The sequence below is a fragment of the Arachis stenosperma genome, chromosome 5 (assembly GCF_014773155.1).
Source record: "Arachis stenosperma cultivar V10309 chromosome 5, arast.V10309.gnm1.PFL2, whole genome shotgun sequence".
Taxonomy (NCBI): Eukaryota; Viridiplantae; Streptophyta; class Magnoliopsida; order Fabales; family Fabaceae; genus Arachis; species Arachis stenosperma.
Genome location: NC_080381.1, coordinates 127,142,878 through 127,159,977, shown reverse-complemented (window position 1 = coordinate 127,159,977; position 17,100 = coordinate 127,142,878). Strand labels below are relative to the sequence as shown.

The 17,100-nt window shown below is 28.6% G+C and overlaps 1 protein-coding gene and 1 long non-coding RNA gene across 3 annotated transcripts; one reads left to right on the top strand and one right to left on the bottom strand.

Annotated features, from left to right (window-relative positions):
• Positions 1–3,546: 3,546 nt before the first annotated feature.
• On the bottom strand, positions 3,547–7,032 carry LOC130979779 (uncharacterized). Of its 2 annotated transcripts, XR_009086735.1 has the most exons (3): positions 6,424–7,032; positions 5,507–5,601; positions 3,547–4,837 (listed from the first exon to the last, which is right to left on the bottom strand). It is a non-coding gene; the product is annotated as an uncharacterized LOC130979779 (long non-coding RNA). The 2 variants fall into 2 exon arrangements; XR_009086734.1 differs by lacking the exon at positions 6,424–7,032 and having other exon boundaries at positions 5,507–6,403.
• Positions 7,033–9,438: 2,406 nt separating this feature from the next.
• Positions 9,439–15,018, top strand: LOC130981348 (putative cyclic nucleotide-gated ion channel 19). The gene is made up of 12 exons (XM_057904940.1): positions 9,439–9,624; positions 10,533–10,613; positions 10,812–10,913; positions 11,095–11,235; positions 11,452–11,685; positions 12,382–12,615; positions 12,714–12,859; positions 12,979–13,056; positions 13,218–13,350; positions 14,203–14,455; positions 14,610–14,775; positions 14,913–15,018. Exons 1-12 carry the CDS (start codon positions 9,439–9,441, stop codon positions 15,016–15,018), a joined length of 1,860 nt encoding a protein of 619 aa, XP_057760923.1.
• Positions 15,019–17,100: the final 2,082 nt, after the last annotated feature.

Here is a 17,100-nt window from a genome sequence, read left to right as displayed (position 1 = left end):
AATTTGTAATTAAAATTAGAAAAAAACTATTTAACAGTTATTAAAAAATTTAAAAAATATATTTTATTATGAGACTATTTAATAGTCCAAACGTTCTGAAACCAACAAATCCTTAGCCCTATTAGAGTAATAAGTAAAATTAATCAAATTAACAAAACCGTATTTGATTTAAAGATGTTGTTCAATAAAATTATGGCCCAAGGTAAGATATTCCAGTGATACTACTTGGATCTTAAAATTTAAGGTGAGTTGTATTTTTTTTTAATGAAAAAATGTTTTAAAAAAAATTCATGAAAGATGTTTTAAAAAAGATACACAAGTTGAAAAAATAAAAAAAATAAAAAATGTGTGTTTTCATGATTTTCAATAGTTTTTAGTTTTAATAGTTAAAAATATTTTTTAACAATTGGTTTGATATTTTTTATTCTATGCTTGCATGGTGCATAATTTTTTTCCACCATTTTAATTAAAATAATTGCAGGAAAAAATTAAAATAAAAAACAAAACTAGGAAATATTTTCATAAACTAATTAACCATCATTTCCTAAATAATCAAGTAGTTCGACATAATAATTATGATTTTAACTCTTACCGTGCTGTTTTGTGTTTCTTTTAATAGAGATTGATAGAGTAATAGTTAAGCTGAAATTGAATTAGTTAAGCCAAATAGAGTCAGTATAGTTAGTTACACTCCTCTAGTTAGATCAGTTACAAACAGTGTTATTAAAATTGGACTGGACTGGCCGATTCGATCGAAAAACCAATAAATCAAATTTTATATCAGTTCGGTCCAATATTTTCGACCATATAAAAAAACCGATATAAACTGATCAAATCCAAAATGAAACGTTAAAAACCGGTCAAATTTTAACTCTTACCGTGCTATTTTGTGTTTCTTTTAATAGAGATTGATAGAGTAATAGTTAAGCTGAAATTGAATTAGTTAAGCCAAATAGAATCAGTATAGTTAGTTACACTCCTCTAGTTAGATCAGTTACAAACAGTGTTATTAAAATTGGACTGGACTGGCCGATTCGACTGAAAAACCAATAAATCGAACTTTACCTTGCATAGCCACTAAGCTGCTATTGTCCTTATCATTATATATGCAAATTTAAATATATAAATATCTTTCATGAATTTCATCAAATAATTTATTTTTATTTAATTTATTTTAATTTTATTTATAAACTCACTCATTCTTAAATTAATTATATTTTTATTTAACAACAATTATAAATTCACTTTTTTTTATAATTATATAATATCTATTAATATTATTTTTTAATAAATACTTGTAGTATATAATAGTATAATAAATATAAATTAATTAATAAATTATTAAAAATTAAAAATAATAGTTATTTTAATATAAAAAATAAAATAAAAATATCTATAATAGAGTAAAAATAATAAAATATTTATTGTTCTCGTTCCATGTTATTTCAAAATAGTTTGAAATTCTTAAAATGTTAGTGAAAATATGTATTTTAAATTTTAATTTTAAATTTTTAATTATTTTTTATTTTTATTTATATAGGACCGAATCAACCGGTTGAACCAGTAACCCACTGATTAAATCAATAACCGAATAATCTAGTAGCCTAATCGGTTCGATCACCAATGCGATTCTGACAACTATGGTTACAAACTAGTTGTCATTAGACTCTCTATTACAAAGCATGTGGTAATAGTTCATCATGTCACAAAATCAAAGAGCTACTCAATGAACAGAGTTCACAGTAATCCAACCCAATAATCTCAACTCTCAAGTTCACAACAAATGAACAAACAACATCCAAAATTCAAAGTTTAGCAGTTCATCCTGTCTCAAAATCAGTGTTGACAAAATCAGAGTTCACAAAATCATTTCACAAAATCAGAGTTCACACAATAAGATTTCACAAAATCAGAGTTCACAAAATCATGTCACAAAATCCGAGTTCAAAAAATTCTTTGTTCACAAAATCATCTCTCAAAATCAGAGTATACAAAATCAGAGTTCACAATGACAGAATCATGTCACAAAATCAGAGTTTACACAATCAGATTTCACAAAATCGTCACAAAATCAGAGTACAAAAAATTCTTTGTTCACAAAATCATGTCACAAAATCAGAGTTCACAGTTTCATCAGATTTCACAGTTTCATCAGAGTGCACAGAGTTCACAGTATCAGATTTTATCACAGCATCAGAGACTCAGAATCAGTTCATCATGCAACAGTTATTCAGTGATTCAATCAAACAATCATAAGTTCATAACTAAAATAAAAATTACCTGGAACTCTATTGCTTTCTCTCAGAGCTCGAAGGCACCTTGACTCCTTGAGGCTTCAGGCTTCACAAATTCAACCGAACTCTATTGCTTTCTCTCAGAGCTCGAAGAAGGTGACTAGTCGAAGTGGCTGAGTGCGCGACGAAGCTGAGTGCGCGACGGACCTGACGGCGCGACGGTGCTGACTGCGCGACGGAGCTGACGGAGCTGACGGCGCGACGGACCCAACGGCGCGACGGATCGTGATGGCGTTCAGGCGTTCTCTATGTCTCTCACTCTCTCTGACCCTTGATGAGAGTGGAGGTGAAGTGCTGAAGCTGAACTGTGGGTGTGGGAGGAGGCAAGTGCGATTGTGCGAAGGGCAAAGGGAATTAGGGTTCACTCTCACGCAAAACGCTGCCGTTTTGCTGCACAGCTAAAAACCGGTCAGGTCCCAGTTCGGTTTGACCGACTGGTAATCGGCCAGTTTGTCGGTTTAACGCCGATTTCCTAATTTTACGATTTTTTTTATTGTCTGAACCGCTTTAGCGTTCGGTTCACGGTTCGACCGGCCGGTTCGAACTGGTTTTCAGAACATTAGGTAATACTTTAGGAAGAGTTTCAAGTATACTAGAAACATCGGTGTTTCAGTTATTTTAACCGTTGATGTAAATTATAAAAAATATATATAATATATATTAATTAAAATCAACGGTTAAAACAATTAGAACACCGATATTCCTGGTACATTTGAAAGTTTTCCAATACTTTAATTCACTTTAATTAGAAAGCATGCGGTAATACTTAATTCACATTTATTACCAGGCATGCGGTAATACTCTCTTCTTCAATTCTTTCTTCTTATAATCTTATTCCCTTCTTTCTTCTTATAATCTTATTCCATGTTCTTCTGCTACTACTCTTGTTTATAATCTTTATTCCCTTCCCTTCTTTCTTCACCTTTATTTAGTGAACCCTCCCTGTTCTTCTGCTACTACTCTTGTTTATAATCTTATTCCCTTCTTTCTGCTTATAATCTTATTTCCTGTTCTGCTACTACTCTTGTTCTTCGATCTCTTCAGGTAAGCACTAATACCTTTCAGATATTATTGATTCTGTAGTTTTAAGTTTTCACTAGTTGTAGTTGATGCATATAGCCATATACACATTATTTGAAATTATCTTTTTAAAAAAGATATATAGCATACTTTAATAAAATTTAATTATTTAAACTAAATTTAATAAATAGAAAGAAAATATAAGCTAATAAGCTAATATATAGCATATATATTAAATTAAAAAGTTGTTTCAAATTCAACTAAATAAATTTTAAATACATATACTTACAGTTGCCAATTCAAATAAAAATACACATAACTAAACTAAAAAAAAAAACACATGTTTTCTCATGAACTTCAACAAAAAAAATAAAAAATAAAAAAATAAATGCCTAATTTCATCAACTTCCATTCTCTTCGTCAATTCTTCCATAATGCCGATATATGTCAGGGTTATCTACATATTATTGTTACTAAATATGTAGCCAGTCATGCCTTTATCTCTCAAGGCCTGATACTTCATAATGCTCTCCATGTTTGTAGTCCAACCATACTCACCAATGACCAAACAACAAGTAACCAATTAAGCTAAATATCTTCGTATCATATAAAATACCAATAAAAGAATAAAACCATATTCAATACTAAAGAAAACAACGATATAGTGTAAATTAACACAATATAAGGACCAAATGAACATCATGACTTTCATCATGCTCAATCTGAATAGGATAATAACATTCATCAACAACCAAATTATCATAAAACATAAAGGCAATAAAAGGATGAATAAAAAATGAAAATATACCAGAGAAAGGTCAGAAATAGCATCTTCCTATATAAGTTATTTTTTTCAATGTAATATGGTGACCCTCATGTGCAATTGTATTTATCTGCAAGTAAATAAATTTTTTAAGAGTTTTAATATATTATAATTCGAGATTTTACAATACTTTTTTAAATTTAAAAAAAAAAAGAAAAAAATGAGACTTAACCATCCATTTAGCATTCAAATTATAAAATAGATTTTCTAAATCCAAACAATTTATTTGTAAATAACTAGCAACAAACCTATGGCTAGTTGAAATCAATGAACATGCCAATTAATCACCATGCCATGACTAATAAACTCTTCTAAAAAATTAGCTTACAATTCAAAACACAGTTACACAAGTCTTATGCAAAACTTGCACATACATCGAATTCTACAAGAATAACACCCCTGACAATAACATCATGAGTTGGAAGAGAAAATTGAGACAGCTTCTGTACCATGTAAAAAGAACAATAATAATTTAACTCAAATTTGAACTTCAACACTAAAACAAAAGAATGAAAATAATATTTTCTTTTTTATGTAAATAACCATGATCAGTATTTTGAAAGATACTATAACAAAAACATTAGAATACCTCAGAAGGTTTAGCACCCCATAAAAATACTCATAGTCAAAATTGAGGCAAGCCATAAGGCTCTAGCGGCCAGAATTCCCAAGCTCCACCACATATTACATAAGCATCTCCCTACAAGACAACAATAATGATATATATGGCATCAAATAGCACTCAAAAGAAAACTAAAGAAAAAAAAAAACAGACACTTTGAAAACTAAAATTTCAATAGTGTCACAAACTGCTCTTTTTGTTCCTTCTTTCTTGTTCTTTTCCCTTTAACTTGAATCCTACTGAAAGAGCTTAAAGATATCACACAGAATAAATGAAAGAAGAAAAAAGAAAAGAAAAGAAAAGCCACTACCTAAAAAAATGAAGATGCTTATTACCATATATTGATAAATGATAATTCAACCATATGAGTATATGATCTATGAGGTGCCTAATACTATTCTCACATACATCATCATATAATTACTAGTCACATTATTCAACTTAGGTACATAAATTCTAGTATCAATTTCTCTGAATGTTCTGACTTTACCTATAGTAATCTAATACCAGACTAGCTTTTGAACTGGATCACCATGTTGGTGGCATGAACTAGTGTTTTAAGTAGCTTGTTAATCACTTTTACATCATTAGCTAAAGAATTAATGAACTACTCTTCATCAAAGATATCAGAGAAATCGTTACAAAGCAAACAAAGGAATATAAAATCTAACTATAACCAGTTAATCAGTTAATCAGTTGCCTATTGTCCTAAAAAAAATGGAGACATAAAGCTTAACATTCATAAACCTAGGGTTCAAGCCTTCTTCTCAAAGGATTGGGGCTTGGATTTGAGTTCGGTCTTGAATTGGGCCATGGACAGCAACTTCTTGCCACCCTGCTACCTTCAAAATCATTGCAAATATAAGAGTGTAGTTAAACTCAGCACAGTTGGAATTGTTATCCAAACATCCATTAAGAGTGAATTTTTGGGTTGAATTTATAATTACAGTTCAAACCCTTTATGCAAGTCTAAATTATCAACAATATTATGTAAATTGCTACTGAAATTCATCACATGAATAAAAAAGTCAACAGAACCACAAATTGCCACCGAAATTGAAAAGCAACAACAAAGAAGGAGTGAAAAGCTCAAGTAAAACGTAAAATTCAGTTAAAGCTGAAAATTAAAGAAGAAAGAACACAAAGAAGGTTTTTCTTCTCCTTCTCCATTAGAGTCGCCTCAAAACAGGAAGTAAAAACCCTAGAAATGATTATTTTATATTCAGAGGCATTAAGCAATGAAAGAAATCTTGTCGAATGTATGCTTATAAAAAATGACGCAAAATCATAATCAAAATGCAAAATAAAAAAGAAAACCTTAAGAAGCAACAATCAAAACCATAAAAATTCAGAAAAATTGAAATAAAACCCCCCAAAATCAGAACTATCAAAAAGCCCCAAAAATTTAGAATCAATGCATTCAGAAATTTCATTCCCATAGTAAAATTCAGAATCAATGCATTCAGAAATTTCATTCCCATACTAAAATTTAGAACATTTCCATACTAAAATTCAAAATCAAAGCATTCAGAAATTCCATTTCCATACTAAAATTCAGAATATTCCCATACTAAAATTCAAAATTAATGCATTCAGAAATTCCATTCCTATAGTAAAGTTCAGACATGTCTTGCCAATACGCAGAGGAGGAGGAGGAAGGTTACAGCTCGTGTAGCGTTGTTAGAGCTCGCGAAGAGGAGGAGGCGAGACAGGGGAAGAAGAGGAAGATGGAGAAGAGAAGGGAGAGGGGTTTCTCGATGGTGGTGGTTCGGCACAAAACGAGGAGCGCACCGCGCCGTCGCCATGGAGCTGCGTCCGTGGAGAAGATCACCGCGCCGACGCCCGTGGAGGAGAGCACTGCGCCGACGCCCGTGCAAGGGAGCACGCGCCGTCGCCCGTAGAGGAGAGCACCGGGCAGTCGCCGTACGTGGAGGAGAGTACTGCGATCAAGAGCTGTGGTCGTACGTGGAGGAGAGCTGCGATCGTGGAGGGTGTGTTGCCGTTTGGAATTGCTTTCGAAGGGTTAAGGCTAGCTTACGGTAGTGATGAACTGAGGCACATTCCTTCCTCATTTATCCCGACGGGAGCAAGAGTAATAATACTGTGTATAATGCTACAGCAGCGGGGATAGTAAAAAAAATCATACGAAAAGAAAAGGGGGGATACGAAATAACTATAGCGGATGCATCGGATGGACGTGAAGTGATTGATATTATACCTCCAGGACCGGAACTTCTTGTTTCGGAGGGTGAATCTATCAAACTTGATCAACCATTAACAAGTTATTTTAAATGGTGGGAAATGGGAATATAATTAAAATTTTTTAATTTTTTATTATGAATAATTTTAAACAATTTTTATAAGAATAAGGAAATACAAAATTTATAAATGACTCATAATACTCCTTAATATTATTATTCTTTTTCATTGTAATCAAGATTTCTTACCACAGTTATGTTTATTAGCGCCCCTAACTCAATTTTTACAAAATTTCTCTTTTTTTTATTATCAAAATAAGTAATACCTCAAATGGCATAGTCTCTCCATATTCAATTAAGAGGTTGCGAATTCGAATTTCTTATTTTTGATAAAAAAAAAAACAAAAAAGCTGCAACAAGAAAATTATAGCTAAGAGTCTGTGTTCACATATATAGCTATAATTGATTTTGGATGAACTAATTCCATCAATCTAAAATGTTATTAGTTGAGGAGCTAATCTATGTACCTAGTTGTTGATGACAAATAAATTTTCTAAATGGAAAACTTATAGAATGTTGCTAATCTTTTATGGAATTTAATTAGGAGTAAATTTTTTTTTAATCTTATCTTTTTAAATTTTAAATTTTAAATTTTAATTTCTAAAATCTAGATCTTAATTTTAAAAAATTTCAAATCTTTCAAAAAATTAGAGTTAAAATAATAAATTTAATTATAAAAAAATTATTAATATTAGATAATAAAATATTAATTTTCTAGATTTATTCATTATTTATGTATTTGTGAAAGACTCCTCCAAATAAATAAAACTCACAAAAGTAATAGTGAGATTACAAATAAGCTGAAAGGTTCATCCAATTCATGATGATAAGATAAAATAAATCGGATTTATGGATTACAAATATAATAAAAAGGTTATAAAGTAGTAAAACCGTGAATTTAAAAACTTAATTTTAAGAAGGTGAAATATGATAAATGAGAGAAAGATACTATATTAAAGAATAATATTGTCACTTAATAAAAAATAGCATGATCTTTCTCTTTAAATAAAATTTATTATGGTCCTTGTTAATAATTTTAGTATATTTGATCTCTCTTTATAATTAACCTTTACTCATGGTCCTTACTATTAATTCTCCCGTTAATAATTCTTTATATTTTTAATGTATTTTAAAATGTTATAAAAATTATTGAAATTATAATTTTTTATGTTTTTAATATATTTTAAGAACATTATAAAAAGTATTTTATTAAAAAATATTTTTTTATATTCTTAATACATTTAATATATTAAAAAGTTAAAAAAATCTATTATTATATTCGTACTCTTAAATTAAGAGTTTAATTAATATAATAAATAATAAATATTAAACCCTTTAAATTTGGTGGGATATGCGAGATTTTAAAATACAAAATTAGAACCCACTCGATTTCCTTTAAAATACAAAAAGAAAATGTGAATTTTAATATATAATATAAGTTTTCTTTGATTTAGAACATAATATATATATATATATATATATATGTTTTGTTCTGAAAGATTCCTAAAAAATTTATCCTTTTGTATATACCTATAGTTAAAAATTATTTTCTTATTAACTCTAGCAGAAATTTTTCTTTGATATTAATTATTTTCTTCTTTTATCTGCATTGCTGTTTTTTCCACCACATTTGTAAGTATCTTTAATTTAGGGCAAAAGTTTTTGCTGTGTGTTTAGTTTACCATTTTTAAGTAAAAATTGAAGTTATTGTATTTTTGTAAAATTAATTTTGATTAAAATTATATTGATAATAATGTGATTTGTGTTTAAAATATTTTTTATCTAAAACTAAATACTGTTTAGACGATATTAACTAAAATTATATTTGTTCAAAAGGATTTGATTCATTAAAGTAAAAGTGTACTAATTATATATATATAAAAAAATTATAACAGGTATTTAATATATTAATACTATATTTGTACGTTCATTTAACATGATTACATGAATAAAAAATAAAACAAGCTAATACTTTACATTCATCGTTATTATGCTCTCTTAGCTCTTAGAATAGGAAGAACAAGAATAGCACAGCTCTTAGATCTTAGCTCCAAAATTTATTCTAACTAAAAATTTAGTGAAACTATTAAGATTGAAGTAACTAAACCATAATTATATATCATTAACCTTGACCATTCAGATCTCAGAGAAAAATTTTTTAGCTCATGCCAAAGTCAAAAACAGTGGAGACTGGGTTATATATCCAACACCTTGTCTTCATCCATGTTTTGGAGGATTTAAGATTCATTTTTTAAATCAAGTTTTATTATTTTATAATCTTATTGTATAGTAATTTTCAGCTAATAGAATGACAAATATATTGAATTATTGAACTATTTTGTCATGAAATTGATAATATAGTATATGTATCAAATGCATGTGTTTTAATGGTAAACAAACTTACATAATGTTTTAGGAAAGATGGCCAGAGTCACCATTCACGTGGAGCAATCTGAGACTGAAGGAGGAGAAGAAGCACCACCACCGTTAAGAATAGAAGTTGGGAACAAATATCTGGCAGCATCTGACTCGCTAGGATTATGTGATAAACCCTTTTGCAATACATGTCCTAGCTATTTGAAGACTCAGAAACATGATTTAACTGATGTAATTTTTTTATTTTTAAGATTTTTTATTCACAACTTTCTTTGATTGTAATAGTATTCTCATGCTACTTTTATTTAATGTTAACACTACATAAATATGAAATGAAATAAAGTATTGTAAGAAAGGTGATAAGTAAATTTTGAACTAAACATAGGTAAAAAGAATTATTAAAAATATAGGTTCATAATTTTTTTAAAAGAATCAAAGTAACAACATTAAGTAAGTATAGGTATAGGAAAAGTCTAGAGGGTCAGCAATTTTATTCAATTTTAGCCAGCATGTAACTAGCAGAAAAATGTGAGCCATTGAATAAAATCTTATACCAATCTCACACCATTAAATCATTATTGATGGCTATTTGATGGTTACCAATCACAAAAATTGTTGGCCCTAACATTGCTCTTAATGAAAAGTGGCAATATATTCTTTCATATTATTATTCTATTATACTCTGTAATAACTAGAATGTTTCCTACCAAAGGAAGAATTTAAGTTAATAAAACTCATTTGATATGCAACTTAGGTTTATTGTGCCATGTGAATAGTTATAGATTTAGGAAACTAAGAAAATATACTACCAAAGAAAAAATTTAAGTTAATAAAGCTCATTTGATATACAAGTTAGGTTAATTGTGCCATGTGAATAGTCATAGATTTAGCTAACTAATAAAATATATACAAATATAAGACTATTATTGTCTATGTTATTTTATTGAACAATACTAGGGGGCAGCAACATTTGTGATTGGTAGTCATCAATGATGATTTGATGGTGTGAGATTTCATCCAATGGCTCACCTTTATCTATTAGTTACATGCTGGCCAAAATGTAATAAAATTGCTGGTCCCTATATTTTTTCTATTTTATTTATTTATTTGTCTTCTCATGCTCTAATGCTTTTAATCAGAATGCGAATAATTCTACAACATTCTCCTTCTGGACATTCTCCTTCTGGCTTTCACTTGTTCTGAATCCTCACAGCAAATGGGTATCTTTTTGGACCAAGCACGCTTATTTGCATGGCTTATTTAAAGTCATTGTGGAGGCATTATTTTTGTTCATTATATATGGAGATATGGTATGATCCTCTTCTCCTTATATTTAATTAGAAAATTCCATAAATACTCGTCATTTCTAATAATTTTTAGTATTAATTGTCACCATTTTTTATGTTATTTATTTGCAGGATCATAAATGTGTTGGAGTCCTGTGGTTGGTCGCACAAAGAACATATATTCCCATCATATTCGTCACTGATCTTGTCCTTGGAACGAACATTATTTGGCGGGTAATTTCTTACTTGTAATCTTTCCAACATTAATTTAATCTTATTTCAAGACACTTTTGAGTTTTGACACTAAAATACACAGGTCTTAAAAAATCTTATATTAACCATAATTAGTCAATTAAAAATGACTAAATCTTAGAATCTACTTGATAATTTTACCAAGTTGAATTTCATTTAACAGTTTAGGATGGCTTATATTTCTTCTAAGCCAACAGATGGTGGTGGATATTTAGTTGACGATCCAACAAAAATTGCTCTCCGTTACATACTAGCACCAAATGGGTTTGCTGTTGATTTCTTTCTCATGTTTCCTTTTTCTCTGGTAAATTTCTTGTCATATCCCTTGCTTGTTCTCTTGCTACTAGTTTTGAATATATTGTATATATATAAACCACTTCGTTTTTCTTATTTTGTTATGGTATTCTTGTCTTCAATAAATTTGCCGTTATTTCTTTTTAGTTTAACATTCTGAAAAAAAAGTTTTTTTTTTTATTTTAATAAATCATAATTATAAATAACCGTGGTGAAATGTTTGTAGGTGATGATATATGGTATCCCAAAAAGTGAGGTAGTGCCTACATTTTTTGGACGTCTTAATTCCTGGCTGCTTATAATGCTGATTGTGCAACAAGTCATCCAAATAGTGAAAATTTTCCCTAAAAAATTATTTGACGCGCATGGGACTATTTGGATTGTTTATGCAAAAAATGTTGCCATCCTTGTACTAATTGGACATCTTGTTGGATGTTTCGGATATCTCGCTGCTGTACAGGTAAGTGGAAACAATACTTTTAGGTTCTTTTTCCTTAATTAAAATTGCAAAATTTCTTTGAATTTTTACATGTGGTGAAAATATGTGAGTTTTATAAAATGGGTTGATGTTTCTTTGATGTATTATGAATTTAAATATTGTAGCAAGAATAATAAAGATGGATTTGATGAATGAGTAGTTTAGATAAATAGTAGGAGAAATTTAATAGTTATATTATTAATAATTACAAAAAAATATATATACTAGTAAAATTTGAGTGTTTTTTTTAATTGATTACAATGAATTCTATGAAAATCTATTTATCTCAATGAATAGTAAGTCGTGTGTCTTGTGGTTTGGTTGTGGCAAGTGTGCTCTCCCTCATTCGCCCTTGGCCTCTGTGAATGCTACTTATAAAAGAAGTAATCATGGCCATTAATGATGAGATGATATTTTTTATTTCCAGTGCCTCAATATATAATAAAGTTAGAGAAACAATAATTTAATTTTTTTTAATATAATATCTATAATTTTATTTATATAATATTTAAAATTAAATTTATTTTAAAAGTAATTAATAAATCTAAAATAAAGTAATTTTTGACTAATTTAAACTAGTTTTTAAAATGATATGATTGTAAGCTTGTGCTTCAATGTGTAACAATAAGCCACGTCATTTATTAATTGATTTTATTCTTTCCTTCTTTATTCTTGCAGAAGGTTGAGAAATGTTTGCTAGCTACCTGCAATGCGTCTGGCATAATTGGATGTAAGAGTATCATCGTTTGTGACTCTAAGGCAAACAATGATGCAACTCAGTGGTTGATAAATAAAAATGCCAGCATCTGTTTCTCTAATACTTCTAGCAATGGGATCTTTGCTGATATAATACCACTTGTGGGATATCACTCATTTCGCAAATATATATTTACACTGTTTTGGGGTATCACGGTATGCTCATTTAACTCTTTACTCCTTTTGTCAATTATGAATAACTTAAACTATTAATTAAACATGATACATGAATAGTTTGATATATTTTAATGCAGCAAATTAGTAACATTTCTGGTAAAACTCCAAGCATCTCTAATGTGGAAGAAGTCTTCTTCGTATGGGCTATCAGAGCATTGGCGATCTCAATTTTTGCACTTATATTTGGAAACATAACAAGTATTATTCAAGGTCTCAGTAGGAGGTAGAACATTTCTTTTTGAAAAATAGAAGTGCATTATGTGTCTTATTTGACAGTAAAGTTTCACTACTTTTAGCTTTATTACAATGTCCTTGATGCATTTTCTTCAATATTGTTTGCAGGAAGATAGATACCATACTTAGACTCAATGAAATTGAACGATGGTCAAGGCATCGTCACCTACCAGAAGATTTAAGCAGGTATGAGTAGAATTAGGGGAAAATAAAAAGGATGGATAGAAGTCCTAGAGGATAGAAACAATGGGTGATGGAACACACTTGTATCAATTGTTACATTTTATTCATTGGTCATTAACTTATATAATAGGATCCTATTCTGGTTTTTATTTTCTATCATGCAGGAGAATACTAGATGCTGAAATTCAGAATTGGGCTGCAACAAAAGGGATGAAGGAAGAAGAACTTTTGAAGAGTATGCCAAAGGATATCCAGAGAGACCTAACAAGGCATCAGTTTCTCCCCATTATTAAAAAGGTAAGAATCTAATATCAAATGTTAAAAATATTTGTAAGCATATATAAATTCCATAATTAATTTGCTCAAGATCATTTACTCACATAAATGGCATTATTATATTTTTCACTCAAACTCAGTAATAATCCTAAGAATATATAGGAGAGAATTTTTTAAACAAACAGTAAGCATTTTTTTTATTCATCATGGAACATGTATTACAAACACATATATGTGCATTAATATAGACAACACTTACATAATAAATATTGATTTCAATATCAGTTGCATGGAGATAACTACAACTTGTGTTCAATTTTGATTTAAAATGTTGAATTAGTAAAAGATAGGCTTTAACTAGTCAAGACATGAGTTCTGAATTTTCAAATCTTCTCATGTAGTAATTAACAATGTGTGGAGTCTTAAACTAATTTTTTTTATATTTATTCTAAGTTATTTTTATTTAATTTGACAACTCAACTCTTGGTTTTATGAAATAATTTAAAGTCGGTTTAGTGTATTATAACACTTAAATATTTTTAACACTTAAATTATTTATTTAATTTCTAAACCCTTCCATAATAATATCTAGATATTTATCTTTTATCAAATAAGATAATGAAAATTCTAAAAAATTTTACAAATATATAGCATAATTAATATCAACACATATTATAATTTCATCATGATGAGATTTCTACTCAACTTGGTTTAAATATCTAACAAAATATTAAGTCAATATAGTAAGTGAGAAACCATATTACTTTATCTAATGGATTTATGACCCATCCATATTATATGCACCATAGTTAATCAATTTTGTATGAATGCTAGATATTTTAACCAGCCACTTTTTCTTTAAAACCTTTTTAGGTTCAACTCTTTGAAATCATGCACCAGTCAATTCTTGATGCTATCTGTATGGAATCAAAGTGGAAGCTGTACTTGGCAGACAGTACAATCATGTATCCAGGTGACTTAATAGAGATGATAGTCTTTATTGTGCATGGAAAACTGGAGATCAAGGACAGCAGTGGAACAAGCGTCCACATATCTGACGGGGATGCATGTTGCCAAGAACTCCTTTTCTGGTGTCTTCAGAGAGCTTCATCCAATAGTAGCACAGGTATAATAATTATTGATTATAAATATTAATTTAATTTAATTATAAAGTTTCATTATGCATATATGCATTGGATCATTATATGATTGATTGGTAACTAATTCTTATATATGGTTCTGTGTCGCATAATAATTAATCAATGCAATATCTTTTGCAGATGGTGACAAATTATTTTTTCCTGAAGAAAGATTTCTGAGCACCAAGAGTATAACTTGTTTAACAGATGTGGAGGCATTTGTGGTTGAAGTTACTGACCTTGAAAAGATCCTAACTCGGTTTGCAAAATTGTTGCACACTCCACGTATTGAAGAGGCCATAAAAAGGTTATACATACTCTTTACTATAGTTTGATCCAACAATTTTTATTCAATATAATTTCACTACTAATAGTCATTTTCTTTCTTTTCTTTTTAAAAAAATCATGGCTTATAAATATTGTTTGATAATTTTGATATTTTAGGCACGAAATGCTTGAAAGGCTGCATGAAGAGTCAGGAAGCAACCAAGAAGAACCACAGAGTGCTACTGTCCCAGAGGAATTACCCTATATATGTTTACATCATTAATTTGCACCTTACATTTAGAACTTTAAATACCTATGCTACAAAAAAAAACCTAATTATGTTGACTGCTGCTTGGTTATTTAAGCTAAACTCGTGTGCTAACTCTAGAGAGAATTATGATTGCAAACATATATCTATCATATTTGATCTTAGAAAGTTTGGGTTGTGCAGTAAATTAGCTTATCTCTCTATGGCTCCATGGAGTCCATGGCAGCAGATATTAATGCCCTCTTTGATGCAAGCCTAGAATCCTTGGCTTTTTATAGAATTTCCTTTTCATCGTTTTTACCGTTGGCCATGTTTACTGGATCTTCAATCAAACAAACAAGCAAATCATGTCAGACTCAGTTGTCTCAAAATCAAAATGTCACAATTGAATTCAACTTGAAAACTACTCAAAGTGTAGAACAGAAATTATGTAGTAACTACTATAAATAAGTAAATAACCAATTCATCGTCAAAACCGAAGACTATATAATATATCTGGATGGTAAATAAATCATACTCAAATTAAGAGATTTTTTATCAACGCAAGTTGGCACAAATAGATAAAAGTCTATGTAAATAAGTAATTTTTGTAACCGTTTGAATATACAGATATAATCGGATAAAACTTCTAAATGAATTAGATTTATATATAAAATATTTCCTAACTTTTACTCCATATTAATTTGTAAAAATTGTCATATTAATGGCAGAGAATAGAGTTACATAAAAAGTCGCGTTTAAAAATATTATATATCCTTTAACTTTCAATTTTTACTCAACTATTTGATAAAATTAATTAATATCTTAAATTCAATTTATTAATTATAATATTTTATTAGATTTATTAGTTTTTAAATTTGTAAGAATATAAAACATATTATGTAATTTTTTTTATTAATTGAGATTATTATATTTTTTTCTCTTCATTTGAAAAAGCGATTACTCTTTAAATTTCAAATCTCTTATCATTCATATCACCATCACGTACAAGTTCATTTTTTCTATTTTTCGTGATGAAGTTCTTCTACTTGGTTGGTGGCTTCATTGTGATATATTGGATAGGATCTGTTTGAAAAATTTTAAATTTTTTTCTAACTTATAAAAAAATATATTATTAATAGTATTTAGTATAGTATTTTAATTTAGATATATTTTTTATTTTTTAAAAATTTTTAAAAAAATTAAAAATTTTGACTTTTTTTTAAGTTACTCTTATTTATTATATAATTTTAAAATAAATATTTTTATGATAATTTTTTAAACACAAAATAATTTTTATAAATTACATTTAATATAAATTTTTATATTTTAAATTCTTCTTTTCATTTATTAATTTATATTAATAAATTAAATTCAATGAACCAATGAACCATAGGAATTTCTCGGGACTCAGCAACTCTCCTCTTGGGCTCCATTGCGAAGCTTCGCTGTTGATACGGTACTTTTTAACTATTCATTTTTAAATAAAAAAAAACAAACTCAACACACTAAATAGAGCATATAAAAGATAGGATTTGAATTCTTTAAAGTTTAAATTTTTTTTTAGAGAATAAAGTATGATCTTCTACCTTTGAATAGTTTTTCTTTTGTATTTATTTTTGGTCTCACCTATGAAATAAATGGTAAAAGATCACACTTTATTCTTTAAAGTGAAATTTAAACTTTAGAGAATCCAAATCCTAAAAGATAAAACATAAACTTAAGTAACATTTATGTAATTTTGGCATAGTTATTAATAATATAGGTCATTTTTTCATTATTTTTTAGAGAAATAAAACGACCTATCAACACATTGACTTGTTCTGAAAAATAAATTTGTTCTTACACAACTAAATATTTCATATAATTAAAAAAAATCCTATTAATTATATTTTTCGTGTGTCTTTTTTCAAAGACATTATCCTTTTGCTCTCAAAATACTCTTTTATGGACTTTGGAATACTCCATGCACGACCCACATAAGTAATTTAAACACATCACACCTGCCAAGTATACTTACACGTAACAAATAAATATTATACAGTTTTAATTTCTTTGTTACACATAACATAGACATTATTATTTCGTTCAATGATTCATTTTTTAATTATTATTATT